The sequence below is a fragment of the Sinohyriopsis cumingii genome, chromosome 2, assembly GCF_028554795.1.
Source record: "Sinohyriopsis cumingii isolate HCF-2022 chromosome 2, ASM2855479v2, whole genome shotgun sequence".
NCBI lineage: Eukaryota > Metazoa > Mollusca > Bivalvia > Unionida > Unionidae > Sinohyriopsis > Sinohyriopsis cumingii.
The window spans coordinates 102,948,400-102,974,602 of record NC_142962.1 but is presented as its reverse complement, the minus strand read 5'-3'; the positions used below and the strand labels follow the sequence as shown (position 1 = coordinate 102,974,602).

Sequence of the window (26,203 nt, the reverse complement as noted above, 5' to 3'; positions counted from 1 at the left end):
TATCTATTGTTACAAACAGAATCTATGTCCATATTGACAAACCATCTAAACAGTACATTGTTATATCATAATCAGCTTATCGTGACATCTAGCACGAGTACTATATATTGTGAGATATCCGCTTTTTTGTTGTTGACATTTCTAGTAATGGAGATCAACTGGATGAGGCATTATCTCGTAATCTGTCTTTCATCGGATTTTCGGCTGCTCGCTAGTAATATATTTACAAAGACTGATATTTGTATATGTATGGCAAGTAAAATTCCTCTTCTTTTCAGTCAGAATTAAATCCTTCAGGACACCCCTTTATTAAATTTATGACGCATAAAAAGAAGAAAAAACCATCTTACTTATTGGTTTATTCAATAGGTAGGGAGGAACAGTACCTAAAATGGACCAAATGATGGCCAATTCCTTTTTAACAATGTACCCAGATAAAATAGTTTGCTGAAATTTCAAAGGAAACATTACCATTGAAGCACTGATTGTTACGAAATTATACTCGGCAAATGGAAAAAAAAGTCAGTCTCAATCAGGCAATACAGTTATTTGATGTTGCCACCACAATATGAAATGGGCATTTATTTGGTTCTCCAAAGCTGTCCGTTAGCGGTGACTTCAATAATGCATGCACCCTTCATCAAAGAAAGCCAACTACAATCTTCAATAAAAACAAAGAACTTTTCTTCAAAGGAAGTCGGTACCAAATTTAAATAAAAGTAATGGAATCTGATGGATTTTTATTTTCCAACATGACTGGAAAATGTTTACTGTGATGTGAAAGTTTTCTTTTTGCAGGGAAAAGTTTATGCTTACGAACGCTACCAATGGCAGCATAAAATGTTAACCAACTCTTACCAACTTGGGATGTACTGAAAAGTAAATGTGCTTCGTCATTGGTTATGTGATTGTGCTATGTTTTTCCACTGAATTCAGACCAATATGACCTGTGACAAAATTATTGAATATTTTAAATGTGTGTGTGCATATTTTTGATGGAATCGCTTGTATTGTGAATTCAGTGTATACGAGGAGATTCGCGGGTGAGTGGACAGTGTTGATACTCTATTTATGCTATACATTAGACATGTATATATAAACAGTATTCATGTATATGTACCAATTTATGGTTCTCTAACTAAAGTAAACTATTACTTTTATATGCCTTCTCTGTTTTCACTACAGGTGTATTTCTCATTTAATATGCATCAATTTAAGATGGTAACTGTGCCGATGAAGCATGTATTTTACCGCTCACATTTATTACATACCCCCTGCAATTTTTTGTGGGGTACATGCATCATTTTCTTCAGCTAACTGACCTGGTTGCTTATAACATGGTTCGGTCTATAACACGGTTGGGTTCTTTGGCTCCCAACTACCGTGTTATAGCAGGTTCACACTGTGTACATATATATATATATATATATATATATATATATATATATATATATATATATATATATATATATATATATATATATATAATCACACACATACACAAGTATATACTGAAAAGGTTATATAATTATAGTATTTGTCAGAAGAAAAAACAAAAACAAACCAAAAAACTGATGCAAATGGCTATGATTTATATGGACTATTTAAAATCTTGTTACCCTAACGAAATTTTGCCCTGACCAGATAATTTGTTGAGTACATTCACTTGTCAGATAATGTAGTTTTAATTGTGAGAGCAAATGGGAGTGTGTGTAAGATGTGATGTCTTAAAGTCAGAATGGTCAAACTTGTCAATAACATCCACCCATGGAAGAAGGCCAAACTGGCCTTTGTACACAACTGACCTCTGTACACACTTTCACCTTTTAAAAATAGATTTTTAACAAATACCATACATTGATTATTATTATTATTATTGTTGTTGTTGTTATTACGATTAATCCAATTTTGTATGTGTGCTATTTAACATCACAAAAACACATGTACAAGTTGTACTTACTCAAATTTATGTTCCATAAAAGATAACTATCTGCAACCCATTCTATTCTATAAATTAAATCATCAGACTCTTAAAACAGTCACTGATCTTAGTTTAGTGTACTATGACAGAACACTAATTTCATTACCAACTGACAGCTTACATAGACTGTAAAACAGAATAATTCTTTGATCAGCCAGCTTTCTTGTTGAACATATTGACACCTTTGTTACACTGACTGTGACTGTAGTACAAAGATTACAGAAAAGATGGGAAATGTTGTCATCAATTTACTTGATATTTGTTTTATTTAAACACTGCCTTCATCATAAAGTTTTGTTTTGCATACACTAGTGGTCACTAGATATTCTCCATTGACCGCTTAATGCAGTGTGAAACCATTATTTGTTGGAGAAACACCATCATGTATATAGTGAAAACTAAACTGTTTATTCCTTCTCACTGCAAACGTTTTTCCTGACCAAAAATGTTTTATTTGCAATTGTTATTATTATTATCGTGTGCAGTGCATCCTCTGCCATTTAATGTCATCATCAGCAAGGTTTAGAGCCTGTAGTCCAAGGGGAAACTTTGTAGATAGTTGTTCACATTGTGTGACAATGGTCTGAAGAGCTCCACAGCAAGAGTTAGCAGCCTGGCTCCATTGGACAAGGTTGACTGCACAATGACCCTGTCTTGTCCAAAAGCGGTTCAGTATGGTCCACAGATGATGTGGAAGGTTGAAGCCAGGAGGGCAGACAGATGGCTCACTACGAGGCAGTGGTTTACATCTGTTGAAGAACACTCAACACTCCATTCCAAAACAGATGTCATATCCTCTTGTGAGGTGATGTCCACGTACAGTGGAAGTTTCTCACTTCATAGACCTTAGCCAACGTTTTTGTGGTTGCTTCCTGGTGACACAGATGTGGAGGAGGAATATAGCCGAGTACTGGCAGTCATGGTATTTGCAATTGAAGACATGACAGAAGTTTGACTAAGTTTGTTTACACTGTGAATGAGAATCACTATATTCCTCAAGAATCTTTGCAAAGAATGATACATTTTTGAGGATGCAGTCAGGAATTTTAGCCAGAAAACAGTTAGAGAAATTCATTAATTTTCTTTAAAGGAATTAATGTAACAGTTCTATGAGAAGATTAATATTCTAGTACTGAAAAACCATTTACATCAGTTTAATACAAGTAAAAACATCGAAGATCACTTTGCAACATGATCATGTATCATTTTGGTCACAGCAGGTTAAACGTACCATTTTCCTCCAGTTGTATACAGATTTGTGGCTATGTCTTGTTCATCAACTGGAACAATTCATTGGTACACACTAGAAAATGCTGACTGCTGATAATGCAAGAAAATATTGTTATACATACAGGATCACCTTATGGCTCCAACAAGGTCATGTTTGGCATGCCAGAATTAAACAAAAACTCCAGATTCAACCATGGGTATAATGCTGTGTAAATAACTTGTTTTATCAGCTCTATCATTCAATGGATAATAAAATATTTTAATAAAAATATATTTACAGTCCAAGGAGCTCCGTATTGTATAGATTGTATATACAATGATTGTCATTTTATAGTATGGTGTCTGTCCATCTCTCACATCAGATGGTTCAGTCACAATGGATGCAAGTGAAAGATAATCCAGGCCAGCTGTAGATGGATGAATATTTTCATGTATTGCTATTTTGCAACATTTTATGCCAGTCAGGATAAAATGTTTCACTGAACATATCATTTTGTTAACAATGAATCAGGTATTATATATTCTCCTTGATGTCTCTGGATAGCTCTTTAATTTCAAACATAAAAATTACAAAACAAATAGTTCTGAAACTTGTGCAAGTTAAATTTGTCAGCAATGGAAAGGTTGCCTAACAAATGGGGGGAAGTGGTCACAAAATATACCATTTAGTTTTTACACATGATGGTTTGTTTTACAATTTTTCTTGTTTTAAATTTCATTTTTAACACATTACAGGCTCTATAATGCTGAGGAAATGGAAGCTAGTTGACTTTCCTGATGACACACAGAAGCAGACGACTTGGACATGACTGAACACACAACCTGTTTGGTTTACTAGTCCAAGGCTCTACCAACTGAGCCACTACAGTTCTCTGTCTCTTGTCAGGGATAATGTCATGTTTTGTTGTCAACTTCTGATAAGAATAAAGAGTCAAATCATTTTATTTATTATTTTTATTTTTCAATGAAAAAGTGACAATGCCACTGGCATCTGAAGTTGAAATTTAATAATACATGTATTCATTACAACAAATGTACAGATCATTTATATCTGTAAGACAATTAATATATTGCACAACTTGGCTAATAATTTACAAATCATGGCACATGGCTATATAGGGGTTATAAAATGAGGATTTGTTTTAAGATTCTCCACGCCTGTCAAATAAATTGAATAATTTTTGTAATTTTGTAATCTTAATGACTTGGACAATTGCTTTTAAGCGTGTAAAACAAGACAATATAAGTACCAGAAATGTGAATGCGTGCATTGTTTCCTTGATGTATCATCAACAACTTGTCTAGCAATTATTTTCAAAATAATATAAAACTTGCACAAGATAACAAATATTTCAGAGATGGTACAGATGACTGACAAGTCAACATTTTGCCAAACACAGAGGATGAATAAATTAAATCCACGAATTTAGCTCATGCACATCTCAAGAACACATTCAGATAAAATACTTATTTTTCATTCCTGACTATTTATTCTTCCGTGGTTTATTTATGGTTCATTACTGATCATTAATATGTATTTCCATATTTTTACTGATTTCTGTAGGTCTATATGCTTCAATACACAGAATTAAACTTCCATAAATCTCAATATATTTCGAATTCCGTTCACACTGTATAACAGAAAATACTTGGAAAGCATAAAAAAGTGTATGTTACTTGGAAAGCATAAAAAAGTGTATGTTACTTGGAAAGCATAAAAAAGTGTATGTTACTTGGAAAGCATAAAAAAAGTGTATGTTACTTGGAAAGCATAAAAAAGTGTATGTAATACAAAACCACATTCATGTTTTGTTTCATGTCATGGAACAAATCTGTCTGATATCACACATGGCTTGATACAAGTTTTAGTCCAGGTTGGTGATATGGATTAAACTTCTTGCAAACTTAGAAAAAACACATAGTTTTGCATATGCATGACTGGCTCCAAATTTATAGGTGTAAAACACTCATTCTATTTATAATGTCCAGTGAATTGTGTATACACCAATGACTAGAAATAGTTTAGATAAGGTGCCAGAGTTGTCCCCCAGAGAAATACAAATCTTCAGCTCTGCCCCTCTTGGCTGGCAGAAAGAAAAGATAACAAACTGGGAAGGCCAGATGAACTTGGGCTCTAATTAGGGTAATGACATCACTTTCGCAAAGTCAATCTTTACAATCGCTCCCCAAACGCTAAGAAAATATACGATGTCTGGAAAATTGTATGCCCTTTTGAAAATTATTACAAATTTTAAATTGGTGAATTTTAAATAGGGAGGCTGGAAAAGTGGAGGGTCCAGATATTCAGATTAATGACAGTAATTGTACTAACAAAGATTTTGTACAATCAGTCCAAAAATTTTAAAACTGGAAAGCTACAGTAATGGCTTCAAAATCTAATATGGTACTCATGACCATGATAAAATTTAATAACCTTAAGCTGTCACACCAAAACCATTTCAGGATAGATCTACCAATGTATGGAGTTAAGATGTACAGACAGCAAAAAAGCAATAAGCCTGCTTCTGCTATCAGAGTGGGGGCATAAAAATCCCCATTATTTTCAAAACAGGGAGTAAAAGAATTCATTAAAATGAAGCTTATTATAAGAACAATTCAAATAAATAGAGTTATTGATCTTCCTACATGGCTACTCATTTTCAATGCATGAAAGAAAAAAACCTCACCCTTTGGGATCCTCATTCAAGGAGAAGGCTCACTCTCTTCTTAATAACTTATATCGGTCGCATCATTAGTTTCAGTGCTTTGTAAGTTTCTTTGATCTTATTGCAAAATTTTTAATTATGCTTTTCCAAGGAAGTCACAAATTAGGATATGCCATTTTCACAGCTTTGTGAAAAACTTAATGAATGAGAAATTTATATCCCTCTTAACATGTCAGAGATCAGATTACGGCAGTTCTACATAAAAAATACTGAGACCAACAGATATAAGAACTAATGTGGAAAATGATGATGATGTTATTGCAACATACTATCAGCAGAACAATGCAAACAATACAGTGAGTTTCACTAACTTAGCAACACAACCAAATATGACATCATTCTTTTTCATCACTCAAATTTTGACTCTCCCTGGAATTAAATTATATTAGCATGTTGTCTCTTCTTTACTTGAAATCCTATATAAAGATCTGCCAGAAAATACAGCTTTGACAGATATGGCCCCATAGTCATGAAACAGTTTGAGTAAATCGATGGCAGATTGGCCCCCACAGTCACGATATGGAGTAAAGCCCTTGCAGATCTGGTTCCCCTGCATTCATGAAACTGTTGAGTAAAGCCCTTGCAGATCTGGCTCCCTTGCATTCATGAAACAATCTGAATAAAGCAGTGAAATATCTGGCCCTGCAGTCATGAAACAGTCTGAGTAAATGAATGGCAGATTGGCCCCCCAAGTCATGATACTGAGTAAAGCCCTTGCAGATCTGGTTCCCCTGACGTCATGAAACAGTGTGAGTAAAGCCCTTGCAGATCTGGTTCCTTGCGGTCATGAACCAGTCTGAATAAAGCAGTGACAGATATGGCCTTGCAGTCATGAAACAGTCTCTGTGAAGTATTAGCAGATTTGGACTTGAAGTCATGAAAGCCAAGGGTGAGGTTTGTTTTGCAATACTCAGATCAGGCCCTGAAGTAAAAAAGCCACAGGTGAGGTTTGTTTTATAATACTCAGACTGGGCCCTGAAGTAAAAAAAAAGCCACAGGTGAGGTTTGTTTTATAATATTCAGATTGGGCCCTGAAGTAAAAAAAGTCACAGGTGAGGTTTGTTTTATAATGCTCAGATCAGGCCCTGAAGTAAAAAAAAAAGCCACAGGTGAGGTTTGTTTTATAATACTCAGATCAGGCCCTGAAGTAAAAAAGCCACAGGTGAGGTTTGTTTTATAATACTCAGATTGGGCCCTGAAGTAAAATAGTCACAGGTGAGGTTTGTTTTATAATACTCAGATCAGGCCCTGAAGTAAAAAAAGCCACAGGTGAGTTTTGTTTTATAATATTCAGATCAGGCCCTGAAGTAAAAAAAAGCCACAGGTGAGGTTTGTTTTATAATACTCAGATTGGGTCCTGAAGTCCTGAGAGCCACAGACAAGAAGGTTTTGTTTATAACAGATCTTGCCCTGCGATCATGAAATCATCTGAACACAAAAACTGAACTGAAATGCCAAAATAAATTTCACACTAAATAGTCTTCAATATCTCTGATATCTGGTGTTATTATAAATCAAAGTTTTCTAAATCTGAGCATGAATGCAGTTGTTGTTTTAAGAGAGTATGTGAATAAAGGGCCAAATCCCCACTGCCAGTATAACATGCATCAAATGATGAATGGCACAGAACCAAATTTGCTACATTATGCTGGACTGGCTAACCAGGTCTCCCACTTGTATTGACCCAGATCTGCTGTATGTATGGTATGATGGACAAGCATATCAGGTCTACAATAACTGTTCTACTTGTGGTAGACCCGAACCTGCAGCTATTGTACGATGGACCAATAGATCATGTACACAATGTTGGTTCTATCTGTGATTGACCCAAATCTGCTTACCCATTTATTCCTACATGAATGACCTGTTGTTCAATAGAGATGCTCTATTTGTATTATCGTATCACACATCCAGACTATAACTTTATATATTTCTACTGATGTCCAATTGTCAATATTCTTTGAGTCACCAAACAGAACCTATACAGATTCCAGTTTGCAATGAATTCCATTCTCACTAAATACATCTGGAAAGAATGAAACAAAAACATGGCCATGTACATTTTTTTATCATATTCATGTTTTGTTTCAAGATGGTTTGGGGGAAGAGGAAAGAACTCAGAGCAAAACATATACAAAAGTTTTGTGTATTTGTTGGATAAGCATTAGGTAAATACAGTGATATAATAAGCACCATGGAAATATACAACTAACTAATAATGCAAGTAACAGTACATTTTGCTGCAATCAGATGACACAAATACATGTATGGTATTCTTCAAGTCTATCATCAGAGAATCTAATTCAGCTTATTTCAATCCATCTTACACCCAGTAACTGTTGCTACGACTGTGTTTACTGTGAGGACAACCATCTCCATTGCTGCAGGTATTCATATTTGTAGTTCTAGCCTGCAAAATAAGGTTAAAGTTTGTGTTTAACAAAGCACCACTGAAACATATAACAACATCAATGCATGCCAAACTTACTTTATTGAAATAAGATGATCAGCAATCATTGCTAATGAAACATAGCATGGTATTTATGTTTTATAGAACCCATATTTTGAATTACTTGGAATCAAAATGATCAATTAATTCAAAGAATCGTAGGTTTTGCATTTTAATATATTACTTGGAACCAAAATGATCAATTAATACAAAGAAATGTAGTTTGCTGTGCAATTTATTGCAAGTGGTTCTGTAAAATAAATGTCCTAAGAATTACTGCACATAAAAACTTTGTCCAATATTTTAGCTGTCATTAAAACGACTTCATCACAAGTATTTGGTACAACCCATGAAACTTCTAAAATTTAGGAAGTTATTTCAAGACAGTACACACTCCCCTTTGACTCTAGGACAGACACTATATGTGGCTAGTCATTACACCTATTCCCAAGGCACAATTGCAAAACTGTGATATTATAAGAAGTAAAATGACAGTGCTGTCTGATGGAGAATAATACTCTCATATTCAGCACTATACTCCACCAGAAAACACGAAGACGATAATAGTTCCCTCAGGAGAAACCAATTATAACATATTTGAAATTTGTGCAATTTTCCATAATTCAAGATAATGCATTTTTCTCAACAAGAAAAGCTATATTATTTACTGAACTTTTCTATAATATCACTTTGACTTTAATTCTAATTTCATGTATTACTGTAATCCAAAGTGTATTCAATTTAACTAATTTATAGAAGGTCATAAATTTCTAATTATCTGAAGGAATTAATATTTATAATTATCTTGTTTTCTCTTGCATCATCTTTAGACCCTATCTTTTGATCATTTGAAAGGAGAATGGTCACAATCACAATTATCATAAAATCTCTTTGAAATCAATCTTTGTTCTAGTGTACATGAGTGACAACATAATGCTGACATAATAATGGATTTATTATGTTGTCTTGAGTTGTGTAAGTAAACACTCATCTGCAGCTAGCATCCTAGCATCCTGAAGAAAAACTCTGCATATATTATTTTTTAACAAAGGCATCGTGAATGGAACATTTTATGCACGCCTCATGTTTAATAATATTCTATACAGATAACTGAAAATTCTGTACTGCATCAACCTGTCTTTCTTCAGTCACAATTACTCCTGACCTTGACCTTCTGACCCCCAAATTAATTTACATCTTCCTTACCCCAAGTGTTGTTGTTGTTGTTGTAGGGTTTAACGCCATTTTTCAGCACACGATAGGTGATACATGGTGGCCAGTATTAATGGTGGAGGAAGAACCCGGGAAAACCCCCAAAAGAACCACCGACCCACGAGAAGCTACTGGCAAGCTTTCTCACATACCCACATGAGCCGAATCCGAGACTCGAACCCATGCAGACAGAGGTTAGATGGCAGTGATCCGTAACGGAAAGCGCTTTAGACCACTCGGCCACTTGGGGCCCCTACCCCAAGTGTAAACCATCCACAAAATTTGGCATAGGTATGTGATGTAAAACTAATGTTATTATGCGTAAATTATTTTCAGTGACCTTGATCTCTAAACCTAAAATTCAGGAGGATTTCTTTAACCAAAAAGCAAGCCATCCATTAAATTGTATAACTACAAAGGGGTGGGTGGGGATCCACATTATTGTGTAGATACCAGTTTTCTTCTTGCAGTTATATTGACCTTGACCTTTGAACTGCTGACCACTAACTCAATATGGATGGACATGTGGACAGACTGACAACATCATAACTTAAACATAAAGCATAAGGCTGATTTCCAGATTACAACCGTAAAGCAGACCCTTAAGAAAAAAATCCCAATGTCCCTGGACTCTGAACATGCATGATTAGTGTACGTCTGTTTATGTGTATGCGTGTGAATATGCACAAATTCATATGCATGAAATCCATACTATGCACATGAACAGCATTTTTAACAATTTTCATACCTAAAAGTTTACTGATTTCCCTTTTGATTAATTTAATCTAAAAATGGAGTATTTCCTTGAAAGCTTTATTTCATGTTCAAGGCTCAAAAGATGACAATTTTTACAATGTCAATTTGATCCCATCATGGCATGTTTTATTCCAAGTATAAAGGTTTGGTAATATAAGCTACTTGCTGCAATGAGAAATTGCTATGGTGTACATCTGGATATTCATAAAGGATCAATATTTATTTCCAAAGTATAATGTTCATAAAATTTGAGAACCAAATGTGTATATGTGGCATGAATTTATGCAAAAACAAAATGTAGCATTTTTTTCAGTATAATGACCACTGAATATACAGGAGCTTTAGGGATAAATTCCTTTCTTGTTTGTTTGTTTTTGTTAAAAATAACATACTACTAACTTCTATTTGGTCAAGTCATGTTGACAATGCCAATGATAAAACCCATCAACATGGGGTGTGTGTGTGCAAACTGAAACAGACACATTTGTATTAATCCTACTGCATTTTTGTTCTCTTTCTCTGGGAGTCACATCTGATATAAAATATGAAACCAGTGCCTGTCCACTCATTACTTTGACAATAAATCAAGATTCATGTCTTTGGTCTGTACAGTAACAAAACAATTCTATACATGTGGCACAAGTGCCTCACATATGTACTAAAACTAAGGTACTCTCTCTCTCTCTAATAAAATTCATAAACTTATAACATTTTTAGATTAACCATCAATTTAAGGAATAAGTTTATCAAAACTGTTGTTTACAGAAGAACCTGTTTTGAAAGACCATACCTTATTTCAAGCAATAATGGTCTTCAAAACAGGTGGTCTCTCACAACAGTGAATTTTAAGGCAGGTTTCACCATAAATAAACTGTTTGCCCCCCTCCCATGTACATGTAACTCATGAAATTAAAACATATCAAAGTATATATTTCCCAATTTCTTAGTATTTAATTATGAAATCAGATTTTATGGTCCTTGTAATTTGAAAATTAGCAATCTCTCTCTCTTTGTTTACCTGCATATCATTCAAATGATGACCTTGGACAAGAGACCAAGATCCCAAAATACCAAACTGCTTCATCAAAGAGAAAATCTGAGTTAATATGTACATATCAGCTGTCAATCAAATTGATTAATTCTAGAGGTTTAAGTAATTTCAGTTAGGTGATAAGAATGTATTAAACATACTATACACACTTTTTCGCTTAACATTATCACTTTGTTTTACTTGAATTACATACAAAATAATAATGGAAAATCTATTTTTTTAAATCTATATATTAAAAGAGATAATAGTAATCAAGAAAATATTGTTACAAAGTAAAATTTACCAGAATTAGCATACCTGTAGTTGCAAATTGTATCTTTGGTTCAATTAAAAACTCAAAAATGAAAATATAGTTAGGTATACATTACTGTTTAAGTTACTGTATTGGATGAAAAGTGTACAATAGTTCATTTAACTGGCACCAACAAAGTAGCAGAATAATATTTGGATTTAAAAGATAGGGCCACTGCACAAAAATGATTTCATATTTAAGATTTTATGCAAAATCAATTAAATGTTTGGTACAAGACAGTTTATTACTAACTTTCACATCTATATCCACATTCATCAATAAAAGCAACATAATACATTGAATATCAGACAGTACCCAAACTGTAGCAAGTTCAGCAATTTCATATGAAAATAATTTTCTTGGAATCCGCCTTAATTATGAAAAAGGCAGACAATAAAAGGTTCTTATTCCTAGGTTTTTTCCACTCCATGGGATGTAATTGGCTGAACAATGACTGAGCAATACATGTCTGTGCATGAACAGAATTTCTGAGTTTCTTAATTTGCTTTGCATGCGACCTCAAAGAAAGATGGCATTGCAAATACAAATTAAAGCTACATTTATTATGTTGAAATACAAAATACAATCCAAAAAACCCACATGACATGATGACAGTATATTTTGCATGTCAACTGTTCTTGATCCACTGTCATGTCCTCGCATTCAAGTTTTTGTTACATTGAATAACTGGTACGTTATCCAAGAAATAGATCAATAGTGCAGCAGATTAGCTAAATATGCCAAACTGACAATGTTTGATTTGCACCATCTTACTTGTTACATGTATTAAGCTTTGCATGGCTTTGTGCGTCATGCAGGCACGATATGGGGATACCTCCCCCAAAACCAATAATATTGCTGGTTTTATCTCACACAGGACAGTAACAGCTTTTCGGATATTTTCTAACATGATATGGCAAGTTGGAAATTGTAATTGGCAAGTGGCAAATGTAACTGACAAGTTACTCAACATAATGAAAAACGGAATGATAAGATGTGCATTCACACTTCCCCTTACGTGATATTAATATAGTTAGACAAACACATATGTGATAAGTGTTAAAATGTGCAAAGAAAAGTTTGACATTGCTAGAATTATAATATCCAGTTCATGTCAGACAAAATAAATGACGGAGTTTAAGTGCTAAAAAGAAAAATCTAACTGTATACTTCACAACTTTTGGGGTGCTACCAATAAACAATTATCCTTCTGTTGACATCCTTTCATAATGCATAAATTCAAATACCAATAAAAATGGCCATTTTTTTGGGTATAAAACCACAAATACTGACACCCACAAAAATAAATTTACTGCACTAAAATTCATAAATATACTTTTAAAAGTGTAAATTTTATGTAAAGTGATAACATCGATCTAACTGGTTGGCATTTTAATTCCTCAATAGTGATAACTCCAATTTTTTTGGGGCTGTTTGGCATCTCGAGGCACATTAACACATAAAAAGTTGCATTGTTGTTGTTGTTGTTGTTGGGTTTTAATGCCATTTTTCAGCACATAATAGGCTATACATGGCGGCCAGTATTAATGGTGGAGGAAGAACCCGGGAAAACCCCGGAAAGAACCACCGACCCACGAGAAGCTACTGGCAAGCTTTCTCACATACCCACATTGGCTGAATCTTAAAGTTGCATTGTACCAAAGCAATTGGAAAGGTACTCTGAGAGTGTTATTTGGATTTTTAACAAAGCTTTTACAATCTGTCAGTCAGATAACTATGATGTCTGCAGTTTGACAGTTTATCGTGATGTCTAGCACAGAGGCATCATGCCACAGACATGCAGCATCATGTCCCAACCAGACACATTATCCTGACACCAGGCCAACCAGTCCTAACGCTAACCTCTTAATGCTGAGCGCCTAGCGAAGCAGTTGTTAGTACTATTTGTACTATTTTTATAAGTCTTTGGTATGACATGGATGGTGTTGGAACCAATGACCTTCTGCATCCAAGGCAATGCTCTAACTACATAGGCCACTGGAGCAGTATGAGTAAGGTACTGTGCACATAACAGTGCTTGACACAGCATGGATTGGGTTGGATTTGAAACTGCATCCTTCTGGTTGCCAATCTTACATGCTACACACTCAAACACTGCAGATCTCAAGACCACATGCTTTCAATCTTTATTTAAAACCAGTGCGAATAACACACTATGCAGCACCTGCGACTACCTGGAGAACATGTTAAAACTTGAAATGTAAAGCTTAGGAAATAACTGCACCTTTTTAAAACCCCATTCAACCACCACCACTACTGTTTACATCCAGCCCTACCAACTGGGCCTGCATCCAAAATTTGAATATTTCAATGTCATCTACTCAGCTCCCTGAAACAATGTAACAAAAAAATTACCCCCAATCAGAGCAGAGAAAATTCATATTATAATGCAGAATTCATATTATTCACGAAAATGGGACCTAGGACATCACTTCCACCTCAAAAGGCTGCATCCTAGATGTGAAACTTTTGTTGTCATCAAGTCATTCTCCAAAAACATCACACCAAATACAAGTTTGGTTTATAGGAAAGTAGTGACAAATGGACTGTCATGATCTACACATTATAAAATATCAGGCAAAAGTGCTGATATCAATAAAGGTGAGGGTATAAAAGGAATTGGGTTTTGCTAGGTTTTGAAAATATGTCTTGGATGAAAATTAGTTTCAGAAGCTTTAGATAACTCTGCCACAGATCCAGCACAAAGCACAACAAATACTGGATACAATAAGGAATGTTAAAAACTGAGAATTGATTTCTGTGATCCACTAGGATAATAACCACTAGTTCTCACAGATATGCATGATCAAAAGGTAAACAAAAAGCTCCCCAAACTCCACTAACCAAGTGAAGAAACCAAATAAAAATTACCCAAAAGACTCTAAGATAATAACCAAGTGATAAGACCTAATTAAAATTGCCAAAAAGACTCTAAGATACTAACCAAGTGATAAGACCTAATTAAAAATGACCCAAAGACTCCAAGATAATAACCAAGTGATAAGACTTAATTAAAACTGCCACTAAGACTCCAAGATACTAATCAAGTGATAAGACCTAATTAAAATTGCCAAAAAGACTCTAAGATACTAACCAAGTGATAAGACCTAATTAAAATTGCCCCAAAGACTCTAAGATACTAACTAAGTGAAAGACCTAATTAAAATTGCCCTGAAGACTCAAAGATACTAACCAAGTGTTAAGACCAAATTAAAATTGCCCTAAAGACTCTCTAAGATATGTGCACCAAAGTATGAAGAGGTTGATCAATACCACTGAATATAAAAACAAATCCTAGGGTTGAATCTGCACCTAAATTCCAGATCTGGGAAATTTCCGGGGAAAAAATAAAATCAAAATATATCATTCTTGGTATCTCAAGCTCTTATACAGATTTATTTCTGCAGAAAAAGGAAACGGACTTTAACAAAAAAGTTAGGTAAAGTCACCAAGTTCAAAACTGATCAAGTTGACCCACTTTTGGCAAAGTGGTGTTGCATTCATCATGAGGTTTCAGCACCAAAACTGTATTTCACAACACACACACAAACACACACACACACACACAGAGTCATCCATACAAAAACTGTATCTCTTAACACACAAGACACACACAAGCATCCATACAAAAACTTTTTCACAATGCACAACACAAACAGAGGTGCCAAAAGTGCATGTGAAACTGACCTAACCACAAAACTTAAACAGTGTGACAAAGAGACAAACCAACTGAAGGACAGAGACTTTCTGCCCCTTCCACATCTGAGACATGACATACACAAAGCATTAGGATGGATTGAAGGGTTCTCATAATATGTGGTATTAAACTGGATCAAAAGGCTGAACATAAATTGCTAGATGGTGATAATCATCAGTGCTAAAGGTAAGGATCCATCTGACCAACTGAGATGGCTTGTTTTGCAAATGGTCAGAAAACATTTCTATAGGCATGTCAGGTGGACAGTTGAGTTTTAACCCTGTGATTTCCATGTAGTTCCAAACCTGGCTGGTAAAAAAATAAAACAATCATAATTATATTCCCCATGTTATATCAAAATGTACAATTTCATTGGTCAGCAAACACTGGGTTAGACATTTTAATTAACTCATTGGTAAGATTTCAATGCTCTCACTAGAGTTGTGTGTGTGTGATTTGGATTTTTAAGGTACCTTTAACAATTTTTCAGTCATATTGGTATGATGTCTGCAGTTTGACGTATTTATAGTGATGTCTAGCACTGGGGCATCATGTCTCAGACATGTAGCATGATGTCCCACCCAGTCACATTATCCTGACAACAGGACAACCAGTCCCAACACTTACCTCTTAATGCTGAGTGCCAAGTGAAGCAGATGTTAGTACCATATTTTAAAGTCTTTGGTATGACTCAGCAGAGGATTGAACCCATGACCTCCAGCATCCGAGGTGGATGCTCTAACCACTAGGCCACCAGAAAGGTCTCTCATGAGAGTTGCACGTAGCTGATGATGTAGTCAAAGTGATCATTCTTGTCAGGTAATAAACTGACTTTGAAGGCAACTTTCTAGTTTCCAGCCCCATGGTCTAGATATAATTTTCTAGGAGTTTTTAGTCATGTTCCTTTTTTTGAACATAAGCAAATATTCTTCTAAATACATGTAATCTGAAATTCTTTAAGTCTTTCCTCTCTGTATCTCTTCAACAGGTAACTGATTAAATAAATCATAAAATATTTTGTGAGAAAATATTTCTGCAATTACCTTTCATGAACCTTTTCGATTCAAATGTTTTTATTCTTCAAGAACTAGAGAAACTTAAAAACTATCTCAAGGGAGATAACCAGAACCTAATCAAGTTCTCTAGGATTTTAATCCGAGTTTTGTCTGTTGATATAACTTGCCATTTTCAAGGCCAAAACAAAAACAGAACTAAATATAGAAAAGTGAATATGATTATAAACACAAACCATTCTTAGTAATGAAGAGTAAACATCATGCCTTTAGGCCAGAAGGAATTCAACCAAGCCAAAATAATATGCGATGCACTTTTATATGTGTGAAAGCCTGTATAGAAAGCTTACTAAAGCCAAGGAAAAACCTGCCACCAAGCAAAAAAACATTTACCTTAACAACTATCTCTTTACACCTACAAGAATAGATATGATACGAGAATTATTTACTTTTCATATATGAGAAGAAAAAAATACATCAAACCTCTTTTAATGGGAGGAAAAAAATGAGATATTTGGTATTGATGAAATTTACAACTTTAATAAAGACAATATTGGCTGTATGAAGAACCTTTAAGAACAAGCATGTATATTTAGCTTCTCTATAAAACAGATCGATATACAAAGAACAAAAATGAAATTTTTCACAAAGTTAACTAAAACTGAAGAAGAGCAGAAACTGAAAAGATCCCCACCACCTTCAACTTTGAAATATTGTCAGTTGATGAGAGATAAGGAAAATGAAGGATTGTGCCCAAATAATTAAAATTACCAAAGCATATCCTATGCATAAGCAATGCCAATGCAAAGCTGCACTCTGAAATTAGTTCATAATGTCACCTGTTAAAGAGTATCATTAAAGTCTTGTGACCTGGGTGTTTTCTGGTGCTCCTCCTTCTGCTCCCTGTGGCTCTGCCTCCCTGTATTCCAAATTTGGCACAGAACCAGACAGCAGACCACCTCCTCCTGATCTATGCATTCTGGCACTGGGCACAACCATGATGGATTGGGAGGGGCTTATACATGGGGTAGAGTTTCGGGACTGGCTGAGATCACACTGATCCAGAAGCTTCACAAGTTCCTTGGGAGTTGGACCACCAACTACTGGCTCTGGAATAGCAAAACAGGATTTACACTAGTCAATTCTATATATTTTAAGAAAAAATGATAAGAAACTGTCTATACCAAACTTTATGTACCAATTCAAAGGTACTGACAAGAGTCAAAGTAAAACAAGATGTGGCTCACCCGATTTGTATAACCTAAATGCTAACCATTTAATTAGGGAAGCTTATATATTATTTTATATAAAAAAAACAAATCCAAAAGCCCACCCAAAATTGCCCAATCTTATCGAATCACGCTGACTTACCCTGAGGAAAAAGTGTTTCCAAAGATGATGGCACAACAGTTAAGCACAGACTTTTTTCATTACCCTCATCATGTAAGATTTTGACAAAAAAAAAACATCTTACTAAGTTTTCTCGAAAGCAGATGAAAAACATAATCTGCATAGAGGTAACAAACTCACCCAAGCAGCCATAAGATCACCTCATTAATATGCACAGATCTCACTAAATACAAAACCTATCAAAGGCCATGATGATATAAACTCAATTACCAAGCTGGAGAAACATCCAATCAAAATTCAAACTCGAGATTGGTCACCAAATAAGCAAAAATCAGATGCAAGATTACATCATAAATATTCATAGATCAAGACCATAATCTAACTCATTCAAAATCTTGATTATAAGACTACTCATCAAAATAGTCACTAGTGCTGACTAACTCCTCCATTCAATGCATGATCACTAAAGATTCCAATGACTGAAACACAGAACAATGATCATCTCGAGGCTCGTGTCGTGTACACATTTATTCATCATCACAGGGGCTCATGGCTGCTTACAAGTTACTTGTCATAATGTACTATATAATAATACAAGGAAGGACACTTCTCTCCTTTCTTGCATGACCTATTTTAGAATCATCACTGATATTTAAAGCTAGATTTCAATGATATGGCCATATAAAGAAATAAACTAATTTTTCAATGGCCTAGGTCAAATGATTTTTTTGTGTAAATGTGCTAAGAACGTTTTCAATGACATGGCCACATTAACATGTTTACTAATTTTCAGTGGGCTATGTCAAGCAGTATTTATCTAATCACGCCAAGGAAAGTTTCCAATGTAAGAGTTTAAATCAAACAAGCAAATTCTGTGAACATTTATCCAGCACCTACCAAGGTCAGGTAATTAAAACATGAAATCTGATTATGACCATTAGGAACAGATAAGTTACTCAGCAGACATCAAAAGTAACCAAGTTTCATTGCCAAATCATAGAAGAATGTTAGAGAAAAAGTGCAGAAAAATAAAAGTGATCAGTAATCTTGAGTTCTGAGAAAAGACCTCGACTGTGATACACAAGATGCCATCAAAAATGAGAAGCATACATGTAACATAGTTCATTCCTGAAGCTCAAACATATTTTGTGATATAAAGCAGAAATAAAAAAAAACACGAAAATACAGAAAAGCGACCTTGACCTTGAAGACTCCAAGCTACCAAAGCAGCACATCTTCACAGCTTCATCCATGTAACTTACACAACTTGTAAGTTAGAAACAAAGAGAAAATGTGGCTTAAGTCCAACTATTGATATGACCTTGACCTTAAAGACAGAACCCCAGCTTAGTGAATTAGATGCAAGACACCTTTAAGTGACATACCAAGTTCCATCGGTTTATCTGAAATGGCTCAAAAATTATGGAGTGGTTAAGTGCAATAGAAAATTCAACACACAACAGCATGATGTTGATCTTGAAGATATGTCCCCCAAGTTACAGACAACACACCTAATAATGATGATATATATATAGATATATATATATATATATATATATATATATATATATATATATATATATATATATATATATATATACACACACACACACACACATATCAAGTTGTATTGCTTACTTTCAAACAGTTCTACCTAAAGTTATGTAGAAGAAAAGAAAGAAGGGTGGAAAATATTCATCCAGGACCTTGACCTTGAACATACTAGTCCAAAATATTATACATCTTCAAATGATGATCGACATTTATAATAAACGTAAGTTTCATACTTTAATCTCAAATGGATTAAAGTTTTATAGCATACTGGAAAGTGTGATTGAAATATAAAGTACTGAGCCATGACCTTGAGTTTCACGATAGTACACCAATATGGCATGCAATACAAATTCTAGTGAGAATGTTTTGAACTTGACCATGAAAACAGGACACCAAATGTATTACATGCCATACGTTCTAGTGATGATGCATAAGTATGCCAAGCTTTATCTTTTAATCTCAAACAGCTTTAAAGTTGGAAAGCAGAAGGGAATTTATGATGGAAAGCATTAATATTGAGCTGTGACCTTGACCCTAATGATAGCAATCCCCATGTGATATACAACGCCTTCTATTGAAGATGTACAAGAAATATACAAAATTTCATTTCAAGATCTCAAATGGCTTTAAATTTATAGAGCGAAATATAACGTGCAACAAATTTTTTTAAAACTGTGACCTTGACCTTGAAGATACCTCTTCCACTACAGTAATAATGGTGGCCATATTTTATGGAGGAGTGGCTTGATTTGAAAAACAGAAGTCCATCAAACAGACTGATTCTCTACTGTCCAAAATAAATTTTCATGAATTCAAGAAAAGACCATTTCATCTTTGCAACTGTTGAGCTTTGTGCAATAAGGTTTTCAGTTCAGTGACCAGCTTAGTCATGGTGGAGTAGTATGACCATTTTCATTTAGGACAAATTAGATATTATAATTAGTCTTCTAGTGTAAGCTCAATATCAATATAACTTTTCATTCAGGCAGCATTGCAATTACAAGATTTATAAGATGGCTACATGATTGCTTCAATGGACATCAGATCAGCACCATTTTCATTTAGGACTAACTGGACATCACAAGAAGTCTTCCAGTAAAACCCTATGTCGATATGACCTCCCAATCAGGAGAAGTAGTGACAAGATTTTCAAGACAACTGCTGTGGTAGCCATAATAGAAGTCTGAGCAGCACTTATTTTTAAGTTAAAGTTTTAGGGAATACAATTACTGAATCTAAGCTAAACTCAAATTTGTTGTGTTAATGACCTTTTAGAGATGTTAGATGCTTATTACTGATGTTGTAATATAAGACTACACCACATGACCTTTTGAAATGCCTACTGTAATACGAGACTACACCGCATAACCTTCTGAGATGCCTACTGTAATACAAGACTACGATACATGACCTTTTGAAATGCCTACTGTAATACAAGACTACACCACATAACCTTTGGAGATGCCTACTGTAATACAAGACCATGATACATGACCTTTTGAAATGCCTACTGTACTACAAGACTACACCACATAACCTTTGGAGATGCCTACTGTAATACAAGACTACGATACATGACCTTTTGAAATGTCTTCTGTAATACAAGACTATACATGACCTTTTGAGATGCCTTCTGTAATATGAGACTATACCACATAACCTTTTGAGATGCCTACTGTAATACAAGACTACACCACATGACCTGAGATGCCTACTGTAATACAAGATTACACCACATGACTTTCTCGGATGTCTTCTGTAATACGAGACTACACCACATAACCTTTTCAGATATCTACTGTGATACAAGACTACACCACATGACCTTCTGAGATGCCTACTGTAATATAAGATTACACCACATGACCTGAGATGCCTTCTCTAATACAAGACTACACTACATGCCTTCCGAGATGCCGACTGTAATACAAGATTACATCATATGACCTGAGATGCCTTCTGTAATTCAAGACGACAATACACGACCTTTTGAGATGCCTACTGTAATTCAAGACTACAATACATGACCTTTTGAGATGCCTTCTTAATACAACACTAGACTACATGACCTTTTGAGATGCCTTCTTAACACAACACTAGACTACATGACCTTTTGAGATGCCTTCTGCAATACAAGACTACAATACATGAACTTCTGATATGCTTTCTGTAATACAAGACTACAATACATGACCTTATGAGATATCTTCTGTAATACAAGACTACACCACATGACCTTATGAGATGCCCACTGTGACAATGCTCATTATGTGTGTGTGTAAGTACATATGCAACAAGAACAACCAAACTCATGACATGTACTTAAAAACAAAACAAAAACAAAGTCTCAAAAAGCATTCTGCAGATTATAATTATGCTGATCCAGTATGTAAAAGACTCTCAAAATCTACAGCACAAAACTGTAATACAAATCTTAATACTGACAAAGACAAATTGATACAGCAATCTGAAAAAGGGATACAACTTATTTTAATCTGGGAATATCAAGTGTTATCAAATTTTATCAACACTGACTTGCAAACCATCAGGGATCCATACCTACTGCTATTGCATACATACATTGCCCAGAGATTCAGAATTTTTTTAGAATTTATTTTTTCAAGTTGTTTTTGGTAATCTATATCTGTACTGGCAACTTTTACCTCTGTGTATGCAGGTTAAGTTTACTTCTCTCAATATACAACTCTGAACTGCATTAATAGCCATGAGGTATTGCATGACCTTTCCATTTCCTACACAGAAAAATTGAAATTACCCTCATCCTTGTTCATCAGATCTAATGCAGTTGTAAGATCCCACATCTGAAACAAAACGAAACATAACAAATTAGGTAACTGTGGCAATTAAACACTTAGTCTAAAGTTTAATTTATACTAAGGTTTATTTTAAGTATTGAGTAAATTTACAATATTTAAAACCCAGTAACACTTTTTCAAAATCATGCTAAACATCTTCAGTTGCAAATAACCAAAATCAGCCAGCATTATGGAAAGTTGTTCTGTAAAGAGTTGTTACTCAAACAACATTATTTCAAGTCAATATATTTAGCTCTGCAGTGTCCAAGTCTTTTGACCAATTAAAACTATTATTACAAAGTTTTCCATGATGTAAACTGCTGCTACTATTCCCCATCTACTCACAAGTCAAAACTGCCTCACTTTCCAATCCAGATGATATGGAGAATATCTACATAGTTTTAGCAGATATATGGAAACATTTCACGAGTGAAGTGAAACAATGTATTGTCAGGAGTGGCAAAGTGAAGAATGACAATAATAAATATTTTGATGCTAGAGAGTGAATATTTTATTATATCTACTAAAAAACGTGATCAGTTTTCTTGCAATTATGTATTTTTGATGGTGGAATGTACTGATATGCCTGGATGTTTTCTTACTGATACTCAATGTTGGACACAACAGCCAACAACTTTAAACCAACAATTTTAATGAGTACCAGTTACCAATTAGGACTTTGCTTTTTTCTGCATCTAAATGTGAATTCTGTGCCGTTGAAAACCTTGCAGTCAAGTCTAGAAAGAGCCAATGCACTCATATTTTCATATTTAATTAATTTTGATTTGCAATCAACACTCTCAATCACCAACTTCTCCACTGCTATCAAAAATAGTTATGAGTGTGGTCAGAGTAAACAACAGTAATTATCCAGTTTTTATTATTATATTTAATTGAGAGATCTGTCAAAAAATCTTTTATAGATTGTTGTAAAGTGTATGCTGTATGGGTGGCAATAAACATGAAATAAAAACAGGTCATGGAAGTTCAGTCAATGACAAATGACAATTCATTTTAATATGCTCACACCTACTTCTTGTTGTTTTGGAATTTGTTCTCAGGCATTTTTAAATGGCACTACAAAGCATGCAGGTGGTTATTTCATGCTTCAATGATCCTCTAATTAACTGGCATGTCACCACTCCTATCCCAACAACTGTTTCCATAAACTGAGTAATGCAAAGTTACAATTCATCTCTGTTAAGACCACCTTGTCTGTTATTCTGAGTGAGCATAAATCATAATTCTTTCTTAAATATGTAAACAATTCAATATCATACTTAAAGAATTCACATGTAATTAATTTCATTAATAGTCACACACATGTTTGAACTTCATGCAGTATAGCATTCTCATGTGTTTTAGTAACAGAGTGTGTGTGTGTGTGATCTGGATTTTTAACATAGCTTTAACAATTTTTCAGTCATCGCTATGATGTCTGCAGTGTGTCAGTTTATAGAAGTCCAGCACTGGGGCATCATGCCGCAGACATGTAGCATTATGTCCCACCCAGTCACATTATCCTGACACCAGGCTGACCAGTCCTTACACTAACCTCTTCATGCTGAGTGCCAAGTGAGGCAGCTGTTAGCACTATTTTTGTAAGTCTTTGGTATGACTCAGCCAGGGGATCAAACCCATGACCTCCTGCATTAGAGACAGACGTTCTAACCACAAGGCCACCGAAGCGGTCAGTTTTAGTAATAGAGCCAAAGAGTCTAATATATGCATATAATTCTGTCATGAAGCATCTTTGCAACAAAATAAAACAAATTGTACAAAAATGGACACTTTGAAAGCAAAACCCATCTTTCTGTCAAATATTCCATCGAAACAATGGTAAATTTGTGGGAGTAAACAGCTATGGGAATAGGCTCACCACTGAGAAAGGTTTTATTGCAAGAAAATTGTCAAAATTTGTAAAAGTTGTGTAACAGGCTAATCATCATCAAGCATGGATTTATTATTAACAATTACAGCAATCATCCCAAACAAGCCAAGCCATTATTTGTCTTCATAAACATATATATCTCTATGTACATCCTAGATAAAGACTAATCTTGTTTAGTAAATCAAAACTAGATCTAAAATTACAACAAAAAACAAACTATTCACTGAATTTATGAAATGCAGCATCCTTCAGTATATTCCAAATAAAAATATATGATACCTATTCTTCATCATGGAAACATTCATACCTGGATAGTGCCATTCGTATGACCTGTGAAGAGATATCGTCGTGGTCTTGAGCCCATCCTACTGGATCCCTCACATTCATGTACACAGAAAGCACTGATGGTGGTACCATCTACAGACTTGATGACACACACTCTGTTTAACAAAGAACAAGTTCATAGTGGAAAACACCAAACTGTGCCTAATAGTACACATGTGGTCAATACATGATGAAATAGGATTCAGGGAATTTTCAGTAAGTACAAAATTAGGTATCAAAATAAATCTTCATTGCAAAAATACAAACTCCATCACATGTCTTGATAAAAATAAATTGACTCCAATGAAGAAAATAGGCAACAAAGAAATTGCCTTCTTGTCATTTTAGTGGTTTCCATCGATTGTCTTTTTGACAGCCATATGATCTCCATGGGCTAGACCAGTCACAGCTTTGAAATCAGACCAGTCACAGCTTTGAAATCAGACTATCTACAGATTAAAATAACAAGAAACTGATAAGTGCTTTAAGTTGTAAGAAGATCAGGTTGTAAGAACTGTACAGAGATTATGGTATGTAGCATACCCATGTGCATGAAAATCGAGCATCTTTCAGTTCAACTTGCGGGCAGAGCAAAGCAAGCATAACTATGGGAATTTAGTAAGTAAACGCTCCACCACCAAAATCTGCTCCTGACCATTAATTACATATTACGCAAAAAATTCACACTCAATGTATATTTTTGAAAGTTTTAGGCACAAACTCGGAAGTAAGAAGATTTGGATGAAATAGTAATTGTACATTTTCCTGTGTATTGCCCAATCACAGTAAAATTTTTGAGAAAAAATCTTGACTAAAAAAACAGTATATATAAAAAGTACATGTTATTCCAACAAGGGGGTTAACTCTTAAGGAAACTGACTTATGTACACACCTTTTCCCATTGGATGAGAGTCGTATAAAAAGCTGGTCAGTCTCTGGAACAACTTTCTGTATGAACACCTGCTGGTCATCCTGCTCTCCAAATGGACCTGGTTGTAAAAGTATATAACTAGAGTGAAAAATGTTTATAATTATCTTAAAAGGATAAGTGAAAGTTTATCATTTCTACATTCTAACACTGATTAGTACTTTACATAACAAGGCTTTTCAGTAACATTTTTATAAATCTTTGGTATGACTCTGCCTGGGTTCGAACACGCGACCTCCTGCATTTGAGGTGGACACTCTACCACTAGACCACTGAAGCAGCCTGCCAAAGCAATTCATCTGCTGGTTGGTGGGGAAAATTATTATCACAGCAGAAAGGGAAATCACCCTTGTGCTAGCATGACTGGTATAGTTCAACATTTTCATCTTTTTGTCTGTGAATTCAAGCTATCTTTGAGGAAAGAAGTTTGTCTCTGAAATAAGTACTATATGTTAGATCCCTTTTAATTATGGTTAGGGTTATTAAATATATAAACCTGTCTGCAAAGGCAGATGACGTTTCATTTCATGGGTCACAGAGGATAGTCATAAACAGCTTTTTCCTATTCATCAAGGGCGTCTCACATAAGCCAGCGATGTTTTGATCTCAGTGAGTTCAGCAACTGCCTAACACATTATAGTCAATGCATGAACAGCTGTTTCCAAAATTAACTTGTACAAGTTAACAATCCAAGAAGTCAGTCCTCTGTTTCAGTCATATGTAAGCTGTCAATAGGTTCTTGTTTTGTCATAGTGCGCAAAACAATCTAACATTTGGGATTATCTAAAGTCACTGATGATTTAATTTATTGGATGGATTAAAGCGAACAGGATGGAGTAATCTTGTGTGGAACACAAATTTGGAAGGGAACAATATATATAGGCATATTTTATGAATCCGATTAATAGTGCA

At 34.7% G+C, this 26,203-nt stretch overlaps 1 protein-coding gene across 3 annotated transcripts in view; it reads right to left on the bottom strand.

Moving 5' to 3' along the window:
- Nucleotides 1-4,150: 4,150 nt before the first annotated feature.
- LOC149805508 (BTB/POZ domain-containing protein KCTD3-like) overlaps nucleotides 4,151-26,203 on the bottom strand; it is a 91,810-nt gene continuing 69,757 nt past the window's right edge. Inside the window, exons 16-21 of one of the 3 annotated variants that reach the window (XM_089950110.1) lie at nucleotides 25,256-25,352; nucleotides 24,347-24,479; nucleotides 22,109-22,154; nucleotides 17,299-17,537; nucleotides 16,822-16,843; nucleotides 4,151-8,347 (exon numbers count right to left, since the gene is read on the bottom strand). In XM_089950110.1, coding sequence (XP_089806236.1) covers nucleotides 16,838-16,843; nucleotides 17,299-17,537; nucleotides 22,109-22,154; nucleotides 24,347-24,479; nucleotides 25,256-25,352 — 521 coding nt within the window. In that variant the 3' untranslated portion in view covers nucleotides 4,151-8,347; nucleotides 16,822-16,837. Of the gene's footprint in view, nucleotides 8,348-16,821; nucleotides 16,844-17,267; nucleotides 17,538-22,108; nucleotides 22,155-24,346; nucleotides 24,480-25,255; nucleotides 25,353-26,203 lie in introns of all 3 variants that reach the window. The other 2 variants (XM_089950109.1, XM_089950108.1) reach the window with 2 other exon arrangements.